Here is a 26169-nt window from a genome sequence, read left to right on the forward strand (position 1 = left end):
GTAAACATAGCTATTGTCATCCAACATATCCTGATACATGCTCAATAATCCAGGTAAAAAAAAAATCCAAAAAAGTTCAATCTGGTCCTCTGGACATGCAAAAAACAAGAAAACAAAAAAACAAAGCAAAAAAATGTAGAAACGTTTCGTCTCTCATCCAAGAGACTTCCTCAGTCTGAGGTGCTGTATTCAGCTCAGTCTCAGCTTTTTTGTTTTCTTGTTTTTTGAATGTCCAGAGGACCAGATTGAACTTTTTTGGATTGTCATCCAACATGTTGCTGGAGTGAGAAACTCAGAGGGATTTTCTCCAAACATGACATCCCAGCACATTTTAAACCCAGCAGGACCCTCTGACAGAAGAAGCTGGTACATCAAGGACAGGACCCCCAAACCCAAACTGAGTGGTGTGGTGCATACAGTTCAGTAGCTATGTTTACATGCGCAGAATTCTTTGACCGGATTGAAATGTGTTCTGTTTGAATAATTCAAATGTGTTGTTTACATGGGCACAATCAGTTCATGATGAGCGTTTACATGCAGCGGGCTTTGTTCTGAACAGCAGTACTGACATGCACAGAGTGGTAAACTCTCCTTAAAAAAAACACAGAAGAAGAAGTTCTACTTCCGGGTGAACGTAAACAAACCTGAGCACCCAAAATGGACCCGCGACAGTTTTTAATGATGGTGGAGACGTTACTGCACTCCCTGACTGAGCTACAGGTAATAGAAATCATTTTGAGCTCTTTAAAAGTTTCTAGTAGAAATGTTGTGTCGCTCACCGACCAGTTTTACTTCCCTGACATGCTAATATTAGCATTAGCCAGGCCGAAATGGCAAAGTCGCACATGCGCAGTCAGGTCAGTTTTTCACCATCAGATAAAAACGAACAGATCAAGCGTTTACATGCGCACCGATCGGGTTACGGATCGGCGTAAACCACCCGTTTCGTTCTGATCACAAATTATATCGGATCGCGCCGAATACACAAAAAATAACCCGAACGGAGTGTTTACATGACATTCATGACATGACATTCCGACCGGCCATTTGATCCGGTTACTTATGTCCATGTAAACATACCCAGTGTAGCGAGGAATGTTCAGGCTATATTGGAGAAACTAAACTGCCTCTCTACAGACCCATGGCTCAACACAGGAGAGCTAACTCTTCAGGACAAGACTCAGCAGTCCTACACCTCAAGGATAAGGGATACTCTTTTGAGGACCAAATATTCATATTTTAGACAGAGAAGACAAAGAAAAAGGTTTGAAAATGAGAGTGAAGGTGGCCATTTACATCAAATGAGAAAAACCTACTTTAAACAAAGGAGATGGTCTTAGATATAAACTTTCAACAAACGTTCCCAGCCAGTTTCACTTTTATTCACACCTTCATGCATGTGACCAAAACATCTCTCTGTGAGCCAGGCAGACAAAGAGCCCAACGAGCCTCCATTGTGAGGGGCAAGTAGTTTGGATCTCCCGTATTTTCTGGTATATAAGTCACAGTTTTTTGCATAGATTTGACAGTCCTGTGACTTATACGCCAAAGTGATTTGCATGTTTTTTTTCTTCCATATTCATAATTTTGACTGACGCTTCAAATTTCTAAGAACTGCAACAGTGAGTCCTCCCATGCGCGCTCGCTTCACTCAGCTGGTGCAGGCGGAGGAACGCTGGAGAGCTAGTGGCTCCGGCCACGATGGATGGATGGCGCTGTGCCACCCAGGCAAAATGAAGCTGTTTTGACCATTAAATAAAAAAATAATAAATGCAACAGGTCAGCGGTGATGCATAATAAATGCAACTTATACGCTGGAAAATACAGTAATCTGCATGTGAATCTAGGTACATAAACCCTTCTCATGCAGTTTTAAGTACAGTAGTTGAAACGCCACACTCTTCAGTCACAGCACAGAAGTCTAGTTGTTTGGTTTTTGGGCAGTTTTTGCATTTACCATGTCCTGGATGACTGAGAATTTTCACCCACTACAACACATCCAGATTATTCACAGGCTGTTTTATTGTGTTTGAAAGTAAAATGAAATGAGAATTAGCTGATTAGTTCAGTATGCGGTCAGATGAAAATCCAATGAAACAGTTTGGGAGAAAAGCATATTTAGATGCATATAAGCAAAATGAGATGCTGAGAATTTGTGAGAAGTTTTGTGGACACAAATATTTTGTGGAAAGAATGTAGCAGAAGAAAACTTGTGTTTTTGGCTGTTCACTGTATATACATGTTATCATCATCATTTTGTGTGGCACTGTGCAGATTGTTCTTATCAAACAGGTATTTGAAGGTGAACTCTGGACTGTCAGGAGTTCAGCGATGCCTTCATGTCCTGCTTCTGTTAGAGTTTTTGAATACTTCCTCTGAAATGTTGGAACACTTCCTCATTAGTCAGCTTCCCCAAAAACTTTGGGAAATGAGAAGTATGACTGTTAGAGGTAAACCATTTCTCACAAACTGCTGTCATGGCCACTGTTTTTCAGGTGGGATGATCATGCATCAGTGTTAATTTCACACCTCTCACTCGAGTGGGAGTTTTCATCAGAAAACAGAAGGCAAGACTGACTTTTGTTAGTGTTCAAGCTCAAAAGAAATTGTCAGAGTGTGTTATTGAACAGCAGCATCAATATTCAGCTCAGATACTGAGCTCAGTTTCCAAAGTGTTTGTAACCAGGGGATACTTCATCGACAGCCAAGTCTCTTTGCAGTTTTTATTTCAGCTCCTCTGCTTTTGGATTCTTTGGCACATCAACTCCAACACAAGAAATGGAGAAAGTATCAGTATGCACTGGAAGTAATCACTGACTGGCTTTTATTTAGAATCGTTCCTCAGTGTTTGCATGTTTCACAAGGAGATGGTTTCAGCCCACACAGAGCTCTGCCTTCAGAGGCCAAATGAGGCCTCAAACAGAAACACACACCATATGTTCAAAGTTTAGACCACTTGGTCTGTCCAGAATGCTCATTGAGCATAACCAAGGTCCACCTTAGATTCAAACTGATCTTGACCCTAAAACGACCTCAGCTGGATTTTCATCATGCACATCCAGTTCATAAGAGCAAGTGGAGTGCAGCCATACCTAAAAATAGCCTAATAAATCATTTAAATTGCTTATGGACTTAGCTGTGTACTGTTCTGTTCTTGTGTTTTCAACTATTTGGACAATTTTATGTAGAATTTAATATCTTCTTTGGTGATTCATTCAGTTTCTTACTGGTTTTGAGTTAGTAAGAAGGACTAGTCACCACCACCCACATTCCTCGCAGTTATCATGTCACCCTGTCGACAGTGATCTAGACTGCAGGCAGATCCCAATGAGTCTCACTGGGGCAGCTTCATAAACACATGCTGATGGTTTTAGCTCATTGATACAATCATTGCTAATGCTAAACCTCATGTAATCTTATCAAGTGCAGGAACACCATGCTGCAAAACCTGCTGTGTCCAACAGTGGACAGTTTCTGTTTAAAAATCCATTTGTGAGACTAAATGTAGAAGATAAATGATCAGTCAGCAGCCTGAAACAGACAGACCGGACATGAATCGGACCCTAAAAAATAAAGATAGACGACTATTTTACAAGTTTATACTAACTTAGATATCCCACATGTGGATCTATTTAAACAAATTATGTGACTTCCGTGGCCTTTTGACATATATTGTTTTGCCGTTTTTACACAAACTTAATATATGTATATAAATTTATATAATATATGTATTTATATTATAATATATTCTGTATTTATATATAGTGACCTGTGCTGACAAAATAAGTCAGAATGAGAGCAAGTTGCTGTCCAACAAAAAGTTAATAGATTTTTGCCACAATTTACAATGGACATGTAATAATAATAATAATAATAATCCATCCATCCATTTTCTTTACCCACTTATTCCATTTTGGGACACGGGGGTCGCTGGTGCCCATGTCCAGCAATCACTGTGCGAGGGGCGGGGTACACCCTGGACGGGTCGCAAGTCCATCACAGGGCCACATAGAAACAAACGAGACAAACAACCATTCACTCTCTCACTCACACCTAGGGACAGTTTAGAGTTACCAATCAGCCTAACATGCATGTTTTTGGACTGTGGGAGGAAACCGGAGTACCCGGAGAAAACCCACGCATGCACTGAGAGAACATGCAAACTCCACCCAGAAAGGCCCCTGGACCGGGGTTTGAACCAGGGACCTGCTCGCTGAGAGGCAGCAGCTCTACCAGTTGCGCCACCGTGCTGCCTTAATAATAATAATAATAATAATAATAATAATAATAATAATAATAATTATATATATATATATATATATATATATATATATATATATATATATATGTACATACATAAATTATTATTATTTATTAATTGTGGAGCCTTGAGACATGAAAACTTTGACCACTATACAGATGTTTTCTGTAAAATAAACTAAAGGTTACAGAAAATAATAATTTATATTAAACTATAAACATACAGTTAATTTTTATACTTGAATGTAGAAAATAGCTATAGAATAAAATTTTGGGTCAAGAAAAGTACAAAGTTTAAAAAAAGAAATTGCATAAAAATATTCACAGGGATAAATGGTAAATGGACTGTACTTATATAGCGCCTTTCTATTTTATTTCAAGATACTCAAAGCACTTTACACTACAATCTGTGTCCTCATTTACCCATTCATACAGCACTCTACTAGATCTCTACAAAGGATGACAATGTTCCTGTTTGTGTTTCTGAGTTTATGAAGTTTAAGGATCTATACAATCTCTTTCTGCTCCAATCTTCTCATTACTTGTTTTCCTGGATGTGTAAATGTATTTTTCAATCTTCCTTTCTGATGATTTCACCCTAATGTTTATCATGCACTTTAAGATTTTAGCACACACTCAGGCGCAGTGTTCGTGCAGGCAGGGTCTGTGTGAGGCGAAGTGATCATTCACCATCAGATCCATCAGCTTAAAGTTGAGCAGATCTGTCAGCATTAATCTTTGGAATATAATCCTCCAAATTACAGTATGGCTGTTTGATTAGGTCAGTTTGAGGAACATTCATCACAGTTCAGATGTTTGGCTGTTAATTATTTATAACCTGAACTCACTCGGTTTCATGAGTATAGAGAAACCATTCATCTTCTCTTTGGTTCTTCCAACAGCATTTCCATGATGGGCGGAAGGCTCAGCAGCACATTGAGAGCTTGTGGAAGCAGCTGGAATCAGTAAGTAACTCACAGTTTCTCTTCTCTTTCTTCAGTTAAAGAAGGTCATATTGTGTCCTTTTTCTTTATCTCTGCATAAACCCTGAAAGCCTCAGTGTTTTAAAGTTTTAAACACCAATATTGTGACTGCACACATCTTATCGTTATTCAGACGTCACATTTTAATAATAAAACTGTTGCTCCTGAAGATGTAGCCAGTGATAAAAGGGAAACTGCAAAATCTTTTGAAGGACAACTTGATTTTAGATTTTTTTTTTTTTTTTTTTATGTCCCGAGGACCAGATTGAACTTTTTTGGATTTTTCTACCTGGATTATTGAGCATGCATCAGGATATTGATTTTAGATTGTTTGATTTCTTTAAGATCTACGTTTAGAATTATTGGTTTATTTTATTCTTAGTTTAAGTGAACATTATAACTGCTATGAGAATGTTATGCTTAGTCAATATCTTACTTGCTTTAGATAGTGATTTGAATGACCTCAGTTTGGCGTTTAATTCTGACCCAATTAACAAGACAGAAGCTAATGGGTCCAAATGGGGTTTGGACCACAGTTGGTTGCTGTGGTCTGTTTGCTCATCAGTGCTGTCAGAATAAAACGCTATTTCTCCAACATGAGGTCCTTCAAAGAGTTATCTACAACAGGTAAGATATTATTTTTCCTTACACTTTTCACACAACCTCATTTCAAACAATACTTTCAAAGAGGAAAAGTGTTTTAACTTTGCAAAGATAATGTTGCTCGATAGGTTTGTCCTGAGCTGAATGACATTTCTGGAAACAAAAGTAAACCCCAAAATATAGTTTTAGGAGCAACAAAGTCCATGCTCAATAGTTTTAGGAGATTTTAAGTTTTATTCATATATTTGTGATTGCTTTGGACAGCCAAATGTATCTCAAGTTAGAAAAAGAAACATGTTTTAAAATTATGCTTCCTTACTTTATTACTATCCACCTTATTCTGCAAGAGCGTATGTGGGCTGCCATGACAGACAGGTACCGCCCCCTCCCGGTTTTATACTTCCGGTGAGCTAAAGCGAGAGGCACTTTTGCTAATGACAGGCACTTTTGCTAATGACAAATTCTAGTAATTTGTGCTGTAGCAGGAGGCTTAAACAATTCTAATATGAGTTCGGGTTCAACTTGTGCTGTTGTTGGCTGTCACAACAGCTCCAGAAAACTGAAAGACGAGCTAGAAACGTATTGTTTTGCACATCAACAACTTCGAAAGGCCTGTGTGTGCCCAGCGCGTTACGAACTGCACTCCATGCCGAGGAAGGAGGATCGAAAACGAGCGTGGCTGGCAGCTTTAAAACTCAAATACCCCCCGAAGAGAGTTTATGTTTGCTCCTTTCATTTTATTGATAAAAAGCCCACAGAGCTTCACCCCGACCCGGAGCTCTATCTGGGCTATGACCGGGCCCCACCAAAGAAAAGAAGGCAGCTCATCCGGACCACTGTGAGCCAGACAGCTTCCAGCAACATCGACAAAACGGCCGAATCTGTTCCCGGTGAGTGAAATTGAAAATGTGATTTGTCCCCGCTTCACATTGTAATCATGCTTAGCTCTTATCTTTTACTGAATTATATTATTATTAATGTTATAATTGTAATGTTATAATTACTATACTGTGGATGGTGTTAGCATCAGCGCTAGCTGGTTGCAGTGTTATTGTGGATGTTAGTGTATTATTAATTTAATTCCAAAATACTTTATCACTAAGAGAAAGTACTTGATTGGCAGCCAAATCCAAATCTTAAAGACAAAGTGGTTAGTAATTAACATCAGTAGCATGCTAGCAGAGATGTATATGATTTCATGTAACTGTCTGAGAATAGCTTTTTATTTAGCAACCTGGTAAAATTCAGCCCCCAGGGCTGTAAAAGTCTGGGGATTTTGTTAATAAAGAATATGTTGAGTTATTAGAGGCAGGTTATTTGAAACAGACACAGCTGAAAAAAAAACTTCTTTTAAACTCTTTAAAGAAAAAGCTTAAATGCAACCTAGCTCCAACTGATTTTTTTAAGGATGAAAAACTAAAATCTAATCACAATATTTTGATATTATAGCATAATTTGATGGGGCTTAGGAAAATTTAAGGGGGCTAAAGCCCCACTAAAACAGCACTATTGACATTTAAGATGTATCATGTGTGTACGAGTGTGGAATTACAAATTTCCTTCCTAAAACGTAATAAGGTAAGTGACACTTGACAGGTTGTGTTACGCTGATTTGATTTTGTATTTTTGTGTTATTCAGAGTGCACCGTAGATTCACCGTCAGTCATCCCAGACCTGGCTAGCGTCTCCACACAACCTCCTGGGCCACATCTGCACTCAGTCCACACACAGTGGGAGGACCCTTCGCTAAAAGATCATCATCAATACTGCAACACGTCTGGCAGAAAAGATGTCCAGGACAAGACGACTCAGTGTGATGAAGTTGCATTTTTTCTTCTACAAAATGACGCAGACGCTTTGCTGTACACTGGTATAGCGTTAGAAACATTTAACACTCTTGTGTCAGCACTGGAAGGAGATGACAACAATGAATTTACAATGCCTGTACAAGATCAAGTCCTTATAACACTTATGAAAATAAAGACTAATCGTGTCTGCAGCCCTTGAGTTGATGTTATACTGCTGCTCTGCCTTGTGGTGTCTGAAGTTTATCATGCTTAGACGTTTGGGTTGAAGATTCTTTGCTGTCCCAGCATTCCACCTGCGCTGCTCATCTGTACATGCTAGCCCCGTCTTTCCACTGATCACAGCATTCTGGACCTGTAACAATTTAACAGACTTCAGCTATCACTGCTCCTAATAAAATGAAACAAGTTATTTACATCCCTGCTGTTGTCATTTATTTTTTCCTTTTCTGTAAATGTTAGGTTGCCTTGCATCCAGTCTGTACTTTTTTAAAAACAAATAATATAAAAATACTGTACAGCCTTTTTAATGTTTAATTTTTTGTGACAGTATATCACAGGCTGCACAATGCTCTGGCTTCCACATGTAAACACAGGCAGACAGGAAGCTCACAGCTTTCGCCCAGTTCAGTGATTCTGATTCAGTGATGTAAATATTCTGATATCCAGATAAGTGATATACCTTCCACAGAATAGCTGCCGCATGACTGCATGATTTTCCCAATCCGGCGATACAGGAACAGCCGACCGTTTCTACCACTCCACTTTCTCTGAGCATGACCCATGCTAAGTGTTTAGCTTGACCAACGCTCTGGCTCGGCTCAACAGCTGCTTTCAGAAAGATAAAGTCGCCTTGTTTCTTGAGCAAAACTGTATCTATTTTGTTGCTGTGGAGGTAATTATACGCCTCTGTGCTTTTATAATTCCGCAATTCCTCGCCATCGACGCCTTCAGAAAAAACAAGGTAATTAATAATATCGATGTAGGTAATTCCGGGCCATGATTTCATATCATCTACCCAGTCCGTGAGAAATGATGGGTGAGACACAGTTAACGACTTATCTTCGCAGCTTTTTAAAACATCCTTGCAATGTATCCACCTCTGATGTGCTGCCATTTACTTCAGGTAAAGGAAACTTTTGTGTCAAAAACATTAAATTGCTAGCAAGTGTGTTAACCCACAAACGTAAACAACAGCGCGGGATCGCGGGCGGAAGTAAAGAACCGGCTTCCGCTATGAATTATGGGTAGTGGCGCCAAATCCGGAATAAGGTGGATACATTTCCATTAGAAACTTGAATGTATACAGATTGTTGTAGCTAACATAAAAAATAAAAAATCCATCCACCCATAAAAAAAAGAAAAATACTTTTTTGTCCCTGAAACACTCCCCAGTGATAAAAGTGTGGCAGTGAACCAAATGTAGTCTGCGGTTTAGCGCTAACTGCAGTAATTGAATAAATTCTAATTTAACACATGCTTTGATTTAGAACTGTAGTGAACGTTAGCCTTATCCTGTCATTTGCTTCAGATGTTAATAAACTATGACCTCATGATGCAGATTTCAGTGATCAATAATCAGTTCTCAGTGCTGAAAGCACACACAGTCCACATGACACACAACACACACATCCTCACACATTCATATGAGGCTGTGTACCACAGAAACATCCAGACAGGAAGTCCTACAGCACCAAACTCACAGGGAACAGGGACTTCCCTTGAACCACACAATGTTTTATTTTCTTTCTTACGTTTTATTTTATTTTTTTAAATTGATGTTACTGTACAGGTATGGCACAGAGGAGACATTTTCATTTTAATTTAATTAGAATTAATGGCTTTGCTTTTCTTAAAAACTGCTTATCGCTCATCCCCTTTCATGCCAGTTTTTTGGACTGAGATGATCTCATGGTGAGAAGAGATGGAGCCACTTCTATCAAACCTTGTAAATGGCATACTGTTTGATCTTGAAAGAGACACCATCTCTCAGATTATATGCTGAGGATGCCTTAATAGGTGCCTAAATATCATCTGCTCATAGTGGCTGATCCACTATGAGCAGGTGATATTTATAAGACTGAGTTTGTTGCAGCTCCTCAGACTGAAGAAGTCCTTTGGATTAAAGACGAAATGTTTCAGAAGAATCATCCAGAGGACCTGACTCTACCTTGTTAGATTTATCTAGCTGAATTATTGAGCAGCATCAGAATATACGATTTGTTGACCATCCTTCCTTCCATCCATCCATCCATCCATTATCTTCCTCTTGTTCTGAAGTCAGGTCTTGGGGGCAGCAGCTGGAGCAGGGAGGTCCAGACATCTCTTTCCACAGCCACCTTTTCCAGCTCTTCTGAGAGGACTCCAAGGAGTTCCCAGACTATGTCTCTCAGTTGGCCTGGGTCTCCCCCGGAGGCTCCTCCCAGTCGGACATTCCCGACTGGGAGAAGGGAGGTGTGCAGGGAGCGTTCTTACCAGATGCCTGAACCACTTCAACTCATTGAAAGTGACAGGTGGTTGAAACTCATTTTAACCATCTGTATCCATAATCTCATTCTTTCAGTCACTACACAGAGCTTGTGACCATAGGTGAAGGGAGGATCGTAGACCGACTGGTAAACAGAGAGCTTTGTCTTACAGCTCAGCTCTCTCTTCACCACAACAAACCAGCACAGAGTCCACAATACTACAGATGCTGCACCAATCCGTCTGTCAATCTCACCCTCCATTCTTCCCTCACTCATGAACAAAACCCCAAGATACTTGAACTCCTCCACTTGAGGCAGAACCTCACCCTCGACCTGAAGAGAACAATCCACCCTTTTCTAACTTGAGGACCATGGCCTCAGATTTGGAGGTGCTGATTCTCATCCCAGTCACTTCACACTCGGCTGCGAACCGCTCCAGTGAGAGCTGAAGATCACGACACGATGATGCCAACAGGACCACATCATCTGCAAAGAGCAGAGATGGAACCCTGAGGCCACCAAACTGGAATCTCTACTCCTCCTTGCTGCACTGAGAAATTCTGTCTATAAACCTTAACAAAGTTCATTCAGGTCCTCTGGATGGATTAAAAAAATAAAATAAAATTTAAAAAACGTGTTGAAACATTTTGTCTTTAATCCAAAATACTTTGTCAGTCTGAGGAGCTGCAACAAACTCAGTCTTATAAATAGGACCTTCTCATAGTGTATCAACCAGTTTGTTGTTGACATCCAGGACTAACTGTGACCATCAGCGACCAATGTATAGAGACCAAACAGACCGTAACAATGGCCCCCACAGATTTATTGATCAAATTATTTATATATATATATATATTTTTTTATATATAATTTATTAATTTCATTGCATTAAAAACATAACAACTCAAAAATAATGAAAAAAAAATGTATACAGTCAAAATAAAATGAAAGGCAGCAGAAGAAGAATCAATCTTATAATATCTGCCCCTTTTTTACCCTTACTGTCTTGTTACCAAACAAAAACAAAAAGCAAGACGTGCAACAACTTCATATTAATCTTCATGTTAATGTGTATTACATACTGCGTAATAAGAGCAGGCCCTTCAGGAACTTCCAGATTTGTTTATTTTAGGCAAAGGGACTGAGCAGAGATTTCACAGAACACTTCTTATCTGTGCCTGGCCTCTTTGACGAGGGACAGAAAGAACGGCCTCGTCCTTCTCAGACGCGCTTCAATGACAGCATTGTGTTGGAGGCAGAGAGGCTGGCTTCAGAGCACACATTGGACCCACAGACACTGATTGTTCTGTTCCACGCGCCCATGAACGCTTGTTTTCTCCATGAATATTAGTTTATTCTGCAGACGTTAGCAGAACCCTCTGCTGTGTCACTGACATGAACTGGTGCTTTACAGCACACAGTGTACATGACGTAAACGTGACGTGCATTTAAATGTCATGTTGTAAAATGGTGCTGCTACTCCTCCATGCAGAAAATAATTGTTGTTTTTTTTGTCTGTGAAGATCTTAAATATGATTTGTTGTGGTTTCAGAGTAAACGGCGGTTCGAGAGGGACTGTAAAGAGGCGGACAGAGCGCAGCAGTACTTTGAGAAGATGGATGCTGACATTAACGTGACCAAGGCCGATGTGGAAAAGGTGTGTGTCATCTCACTCCAGAAAAAGTCAATCACAGTGGCCCGTTCTGCCTCATCCATGTTTAACATTCTGGCATACTTCCTGTCACATTTGGCCCAGTGCTCTTTGAAATAATTCAAATCACCTGTCGCTTTTCATGCCAGACTTTTAAACTAAATAAAGAGCTTTGTGTTGTCATCACTGTATGTTCCCATACAATGACGAAATTAGTTCTCTGCATTTCACTCGTGAAATACACCCAGATGGAGCAGTGGGCAGCTACGTAGGAGCCTGGGGAACAGTTAGAGACTAGATGTCTTGCTCAAGAACACCACAACATTTGGGCATGGTGGGGAGTTGAACCTGCAACTTTCTGGTCCCAGGTTGGCTGCCCTACCTCTACACCGTCTCGGCCTCGAGATGAGAAATGACAGACTTTTAGCTATTTTTGTCAAACCTTGAAAACAGAAATGTCCCAATAACTGTAAAATCCACTGGTTTGAGTCATCTCTGTTTTGGCTAATGTAGAGTAGCTGTGGCAGCTGGGGGTTCAATTGCATTGACTCCAAAAATAAATATGTTGCAGACGCATAATCAATGATTACTTTCTCAAAGTTTCATTAAAAATTGTTGAGTGATTCTTGATATATATTGCTAACAAAACATGGTTGACTCTAATAGTTGTTGCAAAAGTTTTAAGCCAGTACCTCATACAGTTAGTGGTACTTGGAGTATCTGTTGTGAATGACACATGAAACATGAGCTCAGTATCTTTTAGATCTGGCTCAGTTAGATGCACTCTTGTGTTTTCCAAGGACATTTGTCTGTGATGACCAGTTTTAATTGGCTCGCCTCCTAATATTAATCAGTTGTAGCTGTACATGTAATGATTGTTTCTTAAAATCTTTATTAAAACCCATCCAGTAGTTCATAAAATATTTTGTTAAACAGACAAACACAGTTGACTTTAAATTGTTAATAGTAAAATTAACTGGAAAGAAAAGATAAATAAACAAAGGTCTGCAGTTTGTTAGCTCTTAGAATAAATCAGTGCTCAAATCAGTCTCAGCTAATTTAACACCAAATTTTACACAAATATTTGTAAAATTAATCTAATCGTAGCTATTTTTGATTTTTTTTTTAGATCAGCTGGTAATTGCAGTCACCCTAAATCAGGCTGACTAGTTCTAGATCCAATATTTCATAAGATTCATTCAAATTGATCCACTGGTTCATGATATATTTTGTTTACAAGATGGCCGCTGCCTGTGGGGCAGTTGATACTCAGCAGAGTGACCGTGTGTTTGGTGCCAGGGATGCCGTCTAAAAGCTGTTTTAGCAGAAATTAAATCAGCTGCAGAACAAAGCCATTGATTACGGTGACATTATTTACACAAACACTCCTACAAGCACCCTGCAGATGTTGGATCTGTCTATCACTAAGAGTCATAACTGGCTGTAACTACCGTACCCATCACTGCACCCTGTATTCACTGGTTAACTTGTCATCATTAACTTCACACAGACTCTCTCACTGGTATATTTTCATTTTTAAATCACTTCTTGGTCTGTGGCCTTCATACATCTCCTACATGTCTCTGAGTGGGTGCAGCTACAGCGTGCGCTCTCAGGACATTATTACCTGCAGTGTTCCCTCAGTGCAGACTGAACTTGGCAAAAGGGCCTTCTCCTACTCTGCTCCTGTTTCCTGGAATATCTTGTAAAAAGACCTGAAGCTCTCAACCTTGACCTCTCTAAGTGGCTTTAAGCATCTGCAGACACGTTTCTGTTTTTAATTTTTCACATAATTTTATAATGTAGCTGTTTTTGTTTCATTTTTTATATATTTTCTTTCATTTATTTTTCAATTTATATTCATTCAACCTTTATTTAGACAGGTTAATCCCACTGAGCCTCAAGGACTCATTTACAAGAGAGACCTGATTTCAACAAAGAATGATGACAACAATGGACAGTCATAAAATAGGCTTAAAAATTAAAGTTTCTCTTTTTTTTTTTTAATCGAAACAAAATAGCAATCATAAGGACAACCAAGAGGAATAGCAACAAAAAATAGTTAGATCACAAATATGTTTTTCATGATTGTCTACTGTTGTCATCATTCTTTGTTTAAATCAGGTCTCTCATGTAAATGAGTCCTCGAGGCTCAGTGAGACTAACCTGTATAAATGAAGGTTGAATGAATGAAAAATAATAATCTGAAGACAGGATGGAGAAGTCATCATCAACACAGATACAGCTAACGTAAAGCCAGTCTGTTATGGATCAGCAGCACCGGTCTCTGTTTTACAGATTAAATGTCAACACATGCAGTCATCTTCTCACAAATTATCTTGCTGCTCTCAGCCTCCTGGGCATGTAGCTGATGCAATTTCCTGTTGCCACAACCAATTACAAGAGCCCTCAAAAATCCTAACCTTTAACCCACACAGCTCCCACGCCCACAAGGCATTATGGGTCAGCAGCACGTGATCCTGCTGCTCCATCAGCTGCTGGAGCAGAGCTCAGGCTTCGAGTTGACACAGTTTACATCTGATTCTTATGCCAATCTACTCTGGAAGAAGGTGCACTCTGGACTTAGAGCTGAACATTTAGATAAATGTTGCAACAAACTCAACTAGAAAGATCCCAGTTTCAGAACAAAGAGTCACTGGCTTCTAAACTTCCATTTACTGAAACAGTAAAGACCCCCCCCCCCCCCCCCAAAAAAAAACTGAAAGAAATGAACACATTTTAAAAGCTTTTTTTTGTTGTTGTTCATATTTGTCAGTCTAAACATGTCTATTTACAGTATTAATCATATCTGAATGTTATCCTGAAGTGTATTCAAAAACTTTTTTACCTGAGCACAATAATGTGTAAATGTACTGTAGTGTCTTGAAAATTCTTCACATTTCTTGTACTTTTCCAGTTTGTCACTTTACAACCACTAACTTCAAAGTCCTTCACCTGGGTTTATTATATTATAGACCAACACAAAGTAGAACATAATTGTGAAGTGGAAGGAAAATGATACATGGTTTTCAATTTATTTTTTCATAAAAAATAAATAAAAAAAACTCTGAAAAGTGTGACAAAGTAAAATCCAGTGTTGCCACTGGTTATTAGATGTCAGCAAACAGGTCCACCTCTGTCTAATTTAATTTCAGTATAAATCCAGCTGTTCTCTAAAAGCTTCAGAGGTTTGTTGCAGAACAAGTGATCAAAAAGCATCATGAAGACCAAGGAATACACAAGACAGATAAGGGATAAAGTTATAAAGCAGGATTCAGTTATAAATCAATTCCCTCAGCTTTGAGCATCTCACAGAGATCTTAAACCTTCATCTGAAAACATAAAAAGTACAGCATAACTCCAAACCTGCCAAAACATGGCCGTCCATCTAAACTGTCACATCAGGCAAGAAGCCCCATGGGAGCTCTGAAGCAGCTGCAGAGCTCCACAGCTCAGGTGTTTGTTAGAATAACAGGTTTACTTCACAAATCTGGCTTTTATGGAAGAGTGGCAAGAAAAACGCCATTCTTGAAAACAAACAAAAAAAAAACAACAAAATCCTGTTCACAGTTTCTATACTTTGTGGTGGTTTATCATATAAAACCTCAGCAAAATAGTTTGAATTTTGTTGTATTGTGACAACATGTGGAAAAGTTCAATGGGATATGCATATATTTAATCACTGTATCTAATGTCACTTCTAACAGCAGTAGGGTCACACCGTGCTTCTTTGAGATCATCCTCTAATTCTCCAAAGCGAGTAATTTGGTCCACAAATGCATAAAAAGAGATTAAAAATAAAACAGATTAAAAAAATTGTAACTGCAATTTCCAGTTTTTCAAGTTTGAAAAAAAAAATAAGTGAGCTGTTTTTAGTATGTGTTTTATTAAAATTTGTTTAGGATAGTTTTTAAGACTAGTCATCAGCAAGAGACTTTTAGCAAGTTGATTTTATAATGTGTCCAAATTAAACTGCTTTGTAAACAAACAGTCAAAGAGTCAAATGAAACTAATCATGTATTACATTCAAAATAAATTGTTAGTAAAAATTAAAAAAGGAATCTATTTAAGAACAGTGGATTATGCATTTTCACCCAAATGTTACAGTCTCTCCTGGTACAGAACATGTTTTATCCTATCACTGTTTGAAAGAATGTCTTATGACAACTTTGATTTTTAATTCTTGTCCATTAGTAGTGTTATATAATCCCCCCTCCCCTCCCAAAAATGATAAAATCTAATAAGGTTGTGTCTCTGTGTGTTCATTGTTCAGAGTTGAAAGACTTTGTCTTTAGAAAGGTTGTAATGGCACGTGTGATGTGTTTAGATTTTAGTCACAGTCTGTTATATCTGGGATCATACAAACAGATGTTTTGTTAACTGACACAACATTCTGCAGTTAAAGATATTAGCTGTCAGTTAGCTATGAACAAAATAACTTGTCACTAACAGTAAGGTAGACGTTTCAGGCCTTGGACACAGATGCATTTAAATGGTAAATGGAATGGACTGTACTTATATAGTGCTTTTCTATCTTATTTCAAGATACTCAAAGTGCTTTACACTACAATCTGTGCCTCATTTACCCATTCACACAGCACTAGATCTCTACAAAGCTAATCGAACAAATCATTCTAACGAGACTAATCAGTGCTTTAGATCACATTCATACACATCAGAGGCTATGAGGGGTTCAGTGTCTTGCCCAGGGACACTTCGGCATGTGACTGCTGGTGGATTCGAACCCCCAACTCTCGCATTGGAGGACAACTGCTCTAACCACTCAGCCACAGTCGCCCCACACTTTAGAAAAGTTAAATTCTGTGGTTGTGATGAGGATATTGCGCCTTCAGTTCCAGTTGTTGTGTTTGTCTGAAACATGATGTTTTCCTTAATGGCAACAGAGCTGCTGCTTGTTGAGCTGAGGTTCTATTTCGTATAAGCTTCGCCCTTTAAGGCTGTCGCTTGGTGGGTTTATCCCGTTATGCGTAGCATTGCACGGAAAAAATTTAGTCCACGCCCACCTGCTGTGTGGGCCCTACCCGGTCCGTATAAATTACGTTAAGAGCGGGAAATCGGCTCCCATTTTTTCTTCAGCGAGCTAATAGCACTGTCAGAAGAACAAAGAAGGAAAATTGTGTAGATGACCAACCTTTGTTAAGGATGCTTGGCCCGGCAGTCAACCTCCGGTCGTCCGGTGAGTTCTCCTCCCCGAGGAGAAGCTGACGAGCAGTCTTATTTCAAGGTAAGCGCCGAGGAATATTTCTCAGTGACAGGTCACTACACACTGGACAGCACCATCTTGTAATTTTCCTTTTATCGCCGACCCTCGGAGCGAATCGGATGGTTCCTCCGGGACAGGCGCGCTCAGCTGCAGCCCCCCGCTGCTCATTCCCTCCTGGACAGCGTAGTGTCGGTGGAGGGGGGCTGAGTGAATGCTCACCCCATCCCACCTCGTTTCGCATCGGCGATCACACCGCTCCCGGCCGACGGCGCCCTCAGGGGTTGCCCGCCGTAACCCAGGAGGCGGCTGACATGAAGGGACCCCTTTTTCTACGTCCCACACCTTTCCCGCCAGTTCGGATGATCCGGCGGGAAGGTTGTTTACTGGGTTCCATTCCGGCTCACCGTCTTGATCCATATGGCCTCGTGTTCCAACAGGACATCCTACGGGCGAGGCCACAGATGGTTCTTTCCTGGTAGATTGGGGGAGTCGGTCTCCACAGTCCGCACCCATCATCAGAGTGGAGGGGTTCACCGAGCGGGGCTATCCCTCGGTACCCCCCCTTGAGCCAAGCCTCGCGGAAGCTTTCGGAGCGAAGTTGTCCAGGTTGGAGCAGCGTCCCGTCCCTCCTGGGAAACACGACCAGACGGTGACCACGCTCTCCAATCGAGCCCATCAATGTGCTTTTCAGGCAGCCGCAGCTAACAACAACGTGGCGCTGCTAGCATATAGCATGTCCAAGAGGCTGGAGGCCGCAGACCTGCCTGAGGAGACCAAGAGCTCCCTCTGTAAGGCAGCCGACGCCATCCTCAATATGTGTGCCTCTTCTACGGTTTGCCTGTCCAGGATTGCAGCGTGGATGACGATGATTCAACGATCCACTTAGTTCCGTCACTCCCCCTCGCTGCCGGAGAAACTGCACAAAGACCTGATGGAGGGCCCCATCACGGCGGACGCGCTGTTCGGGAGCAACTTCAAAGCCATGCTGGCGAACTCGAAGCAGTCGGAGGAGGTGTCAGAGGCTGTGCGCCACCTCATCAAGCCGCGTGGCTCATCCCGCCCCCTGGCCCGCTGGAGAGACCATCGTGAGCAGAGGCAGAAACAACGATGTTCCACTGCCGCCGCGGCGTCGTTTCGCTCAGCTCCACCACAAGCCCCGCCCCTCAGAGACCAGCCCTCTTCATCCCGGCAACCTGCAGTTCAGCGTTTCCCCAGAGATGCCTGCAGATGGCGCTCTGGGCAAACAAATCGCAGAGCTCAAGGGGGAGAAGATTTAAAAAATGACGGTCTGCGGAGTGTGTGTGTAAAAGTGACACGAAAGTTGAAATAAATCATCTTTCAATGATCAAGTGTCTGTTTCTAGCCAGTCTGTAAGCTCGGATGAACTCACAGCGGCTGTGCACACATCCTCCACACATAACGGGCCGGTGTCCTTAAATAAAGGTTTTTTAAACTCACCGTCGCTCCAAGACATGACGAGACGCTCACACGACACGATGGTAAGCGAAATAACTCGTTGTCAACCCGAGCTGCACGATCCTCACCCAAGTGGTGTCAAACGCGTACTCGTGTGATGCGAACAGCCTTCGTCCAAACGGCGCTGCGTTGATGATGGTGCACACACAGCTCCCCGGCGCTCACCGGCTCACATCGGTATAAATGTGGGACCGCAGGCCGGGTCTGGTGAAGGTCCTCGTTCTCAGCAAGAGCAACACATGCCTCACCGAAGCAAACGCGTGTGGCCGCGACGCGGGCAGCCTTCACCCACCGCGTCTCAGCGCTCGGCCGCTCACGGGAGCATAAGCATGAGACGGCTAAATGAACCCGGTGATGAGTCTCGCCTCCAGCGTGAGCGGCGCGCGTCCCTCCACCAAGAGCGGCGCGCGTCCCTCCAGAGAAAACGTGTGCTCCCGCGGGGCTCGCAGCCTTCACTCCAACAGCACAGCGTAGATGAAGTCACGCTCTCTGCCTTTCAACGTTCGCACAGCGACGTCAAACGTGCAGCCCCACGGCGTCATCAGCTGTCACACGCTTCGCCTCAGCACACACCGGCCCACCTGTACATGAAGGTTGGTCTGCGGTCCGAACGCAGCGCACGGGTGCGTTCAGACCCTTTTCGAAGAAGCCTCGCCTTGGGTCACGCAGAAAACATTCCCGCGACACATGACGGCGGTCGAGGCGGCGGACTGGTGACATCCGTACAAAACAGGACACATCACTTAAACGCACGTCCACTCCACGAACGTTACGCGGAGTGGCTAAAAACATGCTCGTCGGACAGATGGATGGACATGGTGTTATGCAAAGGTTACATGTTACAGTTTGCAACCCGACCCCCTCCGTTTGGAGGAGTTTTAGAGACAGTCCTGTCATCTCCAGACCAAATCTCATCCTTAAATGCAGAAGTCCAAGAGCTTCTGATAAAAGAATTAATCTCCAGGGTTCCCAACGGAGAGGAAAACACAGGGTTTTACTCACGTTATTTCCTGGTTCCCAAACGGACCGGAGGGATGAGACCGATTTTGGATCTGTCAGCTTTCAACAAGGCGATCAAGGACAGACCGTTTCACATGTTGACAACCAGACAGCTGTTGGACAACATCCAGAGAAACGACTGGTTTGTTTTCCGTCGACCTAAAAGATGCTTATTTTCACATACCAATCATCCCAAAACACAGAAAATTCCTGCGTTTCTCCTTTCAAGGGATGAAGTATCAGTACAACAGGCTGCCGTTCGAGTATTCTCTCGCGCCTCGTACGTTCTCAAAGTGTGTGGAGACAGCCCTGCATCCGTTACACAGAGCAGGGATGAGAGTTTTGTTTTACCTGGACGACCTGCTGCTGCTGTCACGCTCCAGACAGGAAGCAGTGATGCAGGCTCAGGTGTTGACATCACACCTGTTAAATCTGGAATTCGCCATAAATTGGAAGAAAAGCTTGATTTTCCCGGCCCAGACAATTGTTTATCTGGGAGTGGAGTTAAATTCAACCACCATGAAGGCTCGTTTATCACAAACGAGAATTGACACTTTAAAAGACCAGCTCCGCCACGTAAGACCTGGCAGAGTGGTAACAGCTGTCTCCATCATGAAGCTGTTAGGAATGATATTATCAGCTCACACAGTGGTCCCGCTGGGTTTATTACACATGAGACGCCTCCAGAGGTGGTTTGTGCGTCTGCGTGTGGACCCAGTAAAACAAAAGAGACGGATGATCACTGTTCCTCCCTCCGTGAGGGCAGACCTCCGACACTGTGGAAACACCCTGGTTCTGTCGGAGGGAGCCCCCGTCAGCAGACCCACGTCACACGTGTCAGTCTTCACGGACGCGTCGCTGTCAGGCTGGGGGGGGGACATGCCTATCTCAAGCAGTAGGGGTGCTGTGGCCCCATCACACATCAGCCCACATAAATGTTTTGGAGTGTTTCACGGTGCTGAACGTGATTCAGCACTTTGCTCCTGTGCTACAGAATCAACACGTGTTGATTCACACAGACAACAAGGTGACTGCTGCGTACATAACCAGCAGGGGGTATGTGCTCAGCCCAGATGTTACACATTGCGCGAAAGCTACTGTGTTGGGCTCACCAAAATCTACTCTCTATCAGAGCAGTTTACATACCCAGTGTTCTGAACAAAGGGGCAGATGTGATGTCCAGGGGCGGCCCACGTCACGGGGACTGGACTCTCCATCCAGACCTGATGACTCAGACGTGACAGAAATTTGGCAAAGCAGCTGTGGACCTGTTTGCGACACGAGAGAACGCTCAGTGTCAACTATGGCTTTCCCTGAGCCCGCGAGACAAACTACCGCTGGGTGTGGATGCGTTTGCCCACAGCCCATGGCCCAAAACGCTTCTGTACGCGTTTCCTCCACCTCCTCTGATTTTACGGTTCCTGAACCGAGTTCAGGAGGAGGGATTGACAGCTCTCCTGGTGGCCCCCGAGCGCGTGAACGCACCATGGTTCCCAGTCCTGCAACGTCTACTGTCGGGGCACCCGTGGAAACTGCCGTGGAGGGAGGACGCTTTCCTCCAGGCAGGAGGAGCGATCAGGAGTTACCCAAAAATAGGCCAGCACCTGTGGGTCTGGCCGCTGAGTGGTTCTGCTTAGAGAGGATGGGTCTCCCACAGGATGCAGTGCGCACAATCCAGGATTCACGTGCTACATCTACCACAGCGCTGTACACATCAAAGTGGACAGTTTTTCAGCGCTGGTGTACAGAGAAAGGTGTAGAGGCCACCTCATGTCCATTAGGCAGCGTGCTGTTTTTTCTACACAGCTGATGGACAGGAAGTTGGCTTTCAGCACGATTAAAACGTACGCTGCAGCCATCTCTTCCTGCCACGAAGGGTTCGGAGACAGAATAGCTTTTAATCACCCGCTGATGAAGCGTTTTCTAAAAGGTGTACAGAGACGCAGGCCTGTTTCACGCCCACTTGTTCCTCAGTGGGATTTAACGCTGGTCCTGCGAGCCCTGATCAAAGCTCCATTTGAGCCACTGAATCAGGTTCCACTTAAATTCTTGTCTCTTAAAACAGCCCTGTTGCTGGCTTTAACATCCGCTAAGAGGGTGAGTGATTTATCTGCTCTCTCTGTCGCTCCGTCATGTCTTAGAATTCAGGCTGATGGCAGCTCAGCTGATTTAAGACCAAACCCAGCTTTTATGCCTAAAAACATCACAAGCTCTTTTAAATCAAGAGCGATATCGTTGGAGGGGTTTTCCCTCCCCCCCCCACAGATCAGAAGAAGAAGCATCTTTCCATCTTCTCTGTCCGGTGCGAGCGTTGACGTGTTACATAGCGTGCACAGCTGTAATGCGCCAAACTCAACATTTGTTTGTGCATTATAGAGATGCATCTGCAGGTCGCCCGTTATCCACCCAGCGCTTGTCACACTGGCTGTATGAGGCCATTTCTGAAGCCTACAGAGCATCAGATTTAGAGCCTCCTGTCAACCTCAGGACACACTTGACCAGGGGCATCGCATCTTCGACTGCCTTGCATATGGTATGACAATGCAGGACATTTGCACTGCGGCCGCGTGGTCAACACCCTGCTCATTCATTCGCTCTTATCTACGTGATGTGACGGCCTGTTCCATGACACATTATGTCCTTAGTGCTCTAACAGAATGAATATTGTTGTTTTCATGGAACTCTCTTTAAGCTCACATCTGTCTGCATGCTTCACAGTGTGAGATGTGTTATCAGTCACAAGTTGTGTCTGTTATTTTGGTTCTATTGTCACTAATCAGTTCATGACTATTGTTACCAATCAGTTCATTTGATTAATAATCAGTTCATTTGTTATTATTAATCTGTCTATACTGTTCAGCCATGAATGCATAGTTACACAACATGCGTCTGTGCATGGCTCACATAATTACGCAATGCGTAATTACGCACATGGGGAGCTGAGTGACAAGACGTTTTTTGGGCAAGCTTCTGCTTCATACGGTGTTCGAATGGACCCAGTGAGGCGAGGACCACATCTGCTTCGCCCTTAACCCACCAAGCGACAGCCTTAAAGGGCGAAGCTTATACGAAATAGAACGTTGGTTACGTACTGTAACCCCAGATTCTATGAGTAGAAGCGTAGCCCTTTAAGCGTTGGGCCTCACTGGCTCCTAAATGGCTGAAGAAAAAGCTATTTTTGGGAGCCGATTTCCCGCTCTTAACGTAATTTATACGGACCGGGTAGGGCCCACATGGCAGGTGTGCGTGGACTAAATTTTTTCAGTGCAATGCTACGCATAACGGGATAAACCCACCAAGCGACAGCCTTAAAGGGCTACGCTTATACTCATAGAATCTGGGGTTACAGTACGTAACCAACGTTTTGTGGCTTTGTTCCGAGCTGCAGTTTCCTCTCTTCCTTCAAACAATCCCCCAGTTTGGGGTTTGAATTTGCTGCCCAGACAATCAGAAAGTTATAGCTGTGTGAAGAACCCTGACCCTAACCCTTACACACTGACACTCTCCCTTGAGACACTGGTCTGATTTCATGCAGCTTCTTAATAGTAAGGACCACTAAGAGCACTAATCTGCACTTTACAACACCGGCACATTAGTGTTTACTGTGATTGTGTACCAACTTCTCTTTTCAAGTCTTGACACAGCAGATGGTTCAGGAAGTGCATCTATGGCAACTTCTTGTTCAGCTGGAAATAGCTAACAACACTTTTATGTGTGTGTGTGTGTGTGTGTGTGTGTGTGTTTGTGTTTTACTTTATTTACTTTATGCCATGCCCTGAAGCGAACTTCCCTTAAGGTAGGTCCAGTGTGCAGAAACCTTTGATATTTGTGGGGCACACATTGTCTGAGCTGAGTCAGGTCCGTTAGCTCCTGTCTGACTGTGAACAGTGGCTTTCAGCTCTGTCAGCGACCTGTATCTGTGTCAGAATGAAATCATTACATCACTGTGGAAGGCCAGACTAATTACAACAAGCTTTTATTTATAGGTTATCTTTTTAGTCATTGATAACTGGTTGATGGGTGGATGGATGGATGGATGGATGGATGGATGGATGGATGAGTGAATGGATGCATGGATGCATGGATGCATGGATGGATGGATAAATTGCTTCATGGATGATGGATGGATGGATGGATGGATGGATGGATGGATGGATGGATGGATGATGGATGGATGGATGGATGGATGGATGCTGGATGGATAGATGGGTGGATGCATGGATAGATGTATGGATGAGTGGATAGATGGATGAATGGATGGATGGATGATGGATGATGGATGCATGGATGGATGGATGGATGTATGGATGGATGTCTGGCTGGCTGAATGAATGTATGGATGCATGGATGGATGGATGGAAGGATGAATGGAGACATGGATGATGGATAGATAGATGGATGGATAGATGGATGAATGCATGGATGGATGAGTGGATAGATGGATGGATGATGGATGCATGGATGGATGGATGGATGGATGGATGGATGCATGGATGGATGTCTGGCTGGATGCATGGATGGATGGATGTAAGGCTGAATGGAGGCATGGATGATGGATAGATAGATGGATGGATAGATGGATGGATGCATGGATGGATGGATGGATGAGTGGCTAGATGGATGAATGGATGGATGGATGATGGATGGAAAGATGCATGGATAGATGGATGGATGCATGGATGGATGGATGGATTTATGTATTGATGAATGGATGGATGTATGGATGGATGGATAGATGCATGGATGGATGGATGCTTGGATGGATACTTGGATGAATGGATGTACGAAATGTGTGCAGAGTAACAGAAGCATTGCACACTGAGCCGTAAATACAGTATGATCAGTAATTTCCAGGAAATGACAACAGGAAGTGATGTGACGGCAGGCTCAGCAGTTTCTGTCAAAGTTGTGCTACCTGTATTGTTTCCGTGGTGACAACCTCACTGTTGCTCAACACAATCGGCAGAACATTTTGCATGCACACACACCAGTGTAGCACAATTGCACTAAAGCATGCTGATGGATTGGCTTGAAGAGTTCTTACTGCTGGACTATTATGTGTGCTTTTTAGCTTTTTGCTGGATTTCACTTTGTTTATTAAGACTGTGACACTCATTTCATACCATTATACCAGTCTGTCTCTGTATGTGAGTGTCTAGACTCTGATGTGCTCCATTTTCTTCATTACATCGTTTCTGACCCCATATGTGATCGTGGGAGACACAGTTATTGGTTAAATACAGAACCTGTGTTTGTTTCTGACCATATGCATTAGCAGACCATATGATGATAACATTTACAGGCTCATGAGGTGACTTTGTTCTGGCCAACCTGGTGGAAACATTGTTTGGATGGGTGGACTGGCTACAGATCTGATGGAAAAAGGAAACAGATATACAGAAGTAATTAGCAGCATGAATACTAGCATACACACACATAAAACCCACACTGTCTAGCTGAGATTATCTCATCTCCATCTGCTTGCTGTGGTCCCATAATAGGCTGTCCCTGCTGGGTTTCTGCCTCTTTTTACTCTGAACTAGCTTAAGAATGATCAGCATTATTGACGGTAGACACACAGGCCAGATTGGGCTGGTCATCCAACTTCAAATCCCTCATTCTGCCACCACTTTAATTTATTTATAGATATTTGCTCCGTCCTACAATAGATCCAAAGGCCGGTGCTGCACCTATGTCTGCGAGCTTTCTGTTCATGTGTGCACCTACACAAACGTGAACACACACATTTTGATGTAGCTGTTTTTAATTGGGCCGTGTGTGTGCGTTCAACCCATTTGTCGGTGTTAATCAGAGTATGCACAGGTTTAGTAAAGGAAATGTGTCGTCGTGTGTGTGTTTTCTTTCTTTAGGCACGACAACAATCTCAGATGAGGAACCAGATGGCTTTGGACAGTAAGAGTGATTATTCCGCCTACCTGCAGAAGTTCAACCAGGAGCAGAATGAACATTACCACACAATTATTCCTAATATATTTCAGGTAAATACAACAAAATTGAAACACAGCTCCTTCTGTCTCACTCACAACATCATTCTTTGTATCCAGTAGTGTCTAATAATGTGCCACATTAATGTGTGATTATTTCTGTGTTGTGATGCAGAAACTTCAGGACATGGAGGAGAGGCGAATTGACAGAATAGGGGTGTGCATGAAGACGTTCGCAGATGTAGACCGACAAGTGCTGCCCATCGTAGGGAAGTGTTTGGACGGTATGACTACAGCAGCTGAGGCCATCGATCCCAAGATTGTGAGTTCACACAATAAGTCTGCAAACACACACTGCCATCAGGGCCATATTACTCACTCAAACAGGCTGTCAGGTCCAGCCCACACAGGGTCAGTGAAGGCTCTCACCAAAGGAACTAGGCCAAGAGTGGGATGGGAGTATGAATGGGGGGTGGGGGGTGCTGAAATGAAAATAACCCACCCGTGAACAACAAAGTGGTTTGTGAGGGCTGTGGCTTTGAAATGAAGTTTAATCAAATTTAAACACGGTACACACACACACACACACACACACACACATACACACACATATCTATCTATCTATCTATCTATCTATCTATCTATCTATCTATCTATCTATCTATCTATCTATCTATCTATCTATCTATCTATCTATCTATCTATCTATCTATCTATCTATCTATCTATCTATCTATCTATCCATCATCCATCCA

The 26169-nt window shown here is 42.7% G+C and overlaps 2 protein-coding genes across 4 annotated transcripts in view; both read left to right on the forward strand.

Annotated features, from left to right (window-relative positions):
- LOC119424427 (formin-binding protein 1) overlaps nucleotides 1-26169 on the forward strand; it is a 176494-nt gene that overhangs the window by 72808 nt on the left and 77517 nt on the right. For all 3 annotated transcript variants that reach the window (XM_037691903.1, XM_037691902.1, XM_037691904.1), the window contains exons 5-8: nucleotides 5163-5225; nucleotides 11672-11776; nucleotides 25340-25468; nucleotides 25590-25736. In XM_037691903.1, the coding sequence (XP_037547831.1) occupies nucleotides 5163-5225; nucleotides 11672-11776; nucleotides 25340-25468; nucleotides 25590-25736 (444 nt within the window). The remainder of the gene's footprint in view (nucleotides 1-5162; nucleotides 5226-11671; nucleotides 11777-25339; nucleotides 25469-25589; nucleotides 25737-26169) is intronic.
- Nucleotides 6210-8067, forward strand: LOC119424428. The gene is made up of 2 exons (XM_037691905.1): nucleotides 6210-6736; nucleotides 7486-8067. The coding sequence occupies exons 1-2, from the start codon at nucleotides 6352-6354 to the stop codon at nucleotides 7851-7853; spliced, it is 753 nt and encodes a 250-aa protein (XP_037547833.1). The 5' UTR covers nucleotides 6210-6351; the 3' UTR covers nucleotides 7854-8067.

Source organism: Nematolebias whitei, chromosome 18 (assembly GCF_014905685.2).
Source record: "Nematolebias whitei isolate Nwh7 chromosome 18, NemWhi1, whole genome shotgun sequence".
NCBI classification, from domain to species: Eukaryota; Metazoa; Chordata; class Actinopteri; order Cyprinodontiformes; family Rivulidae; genus Nematolebias; species Nematolebias whitei.

Excerpts from the sequence above, each read along its gene's own strand:
- LOC119424428 (XM_037691905.1), top strand. The coding sequence starts at position 6,352 with ATGAGTTCGGGTTCAACTTGTGCTGTTGTTGGCTGTCACAACAGCTCC. Across the intron at positions 6,737-7,485 it reads AACGGCCGAATCTGTTCCCG|AGTGCACCGTAGATTCACCG; the intron begins GTGAGTGAAATT and ends TGTGTTATTCAG.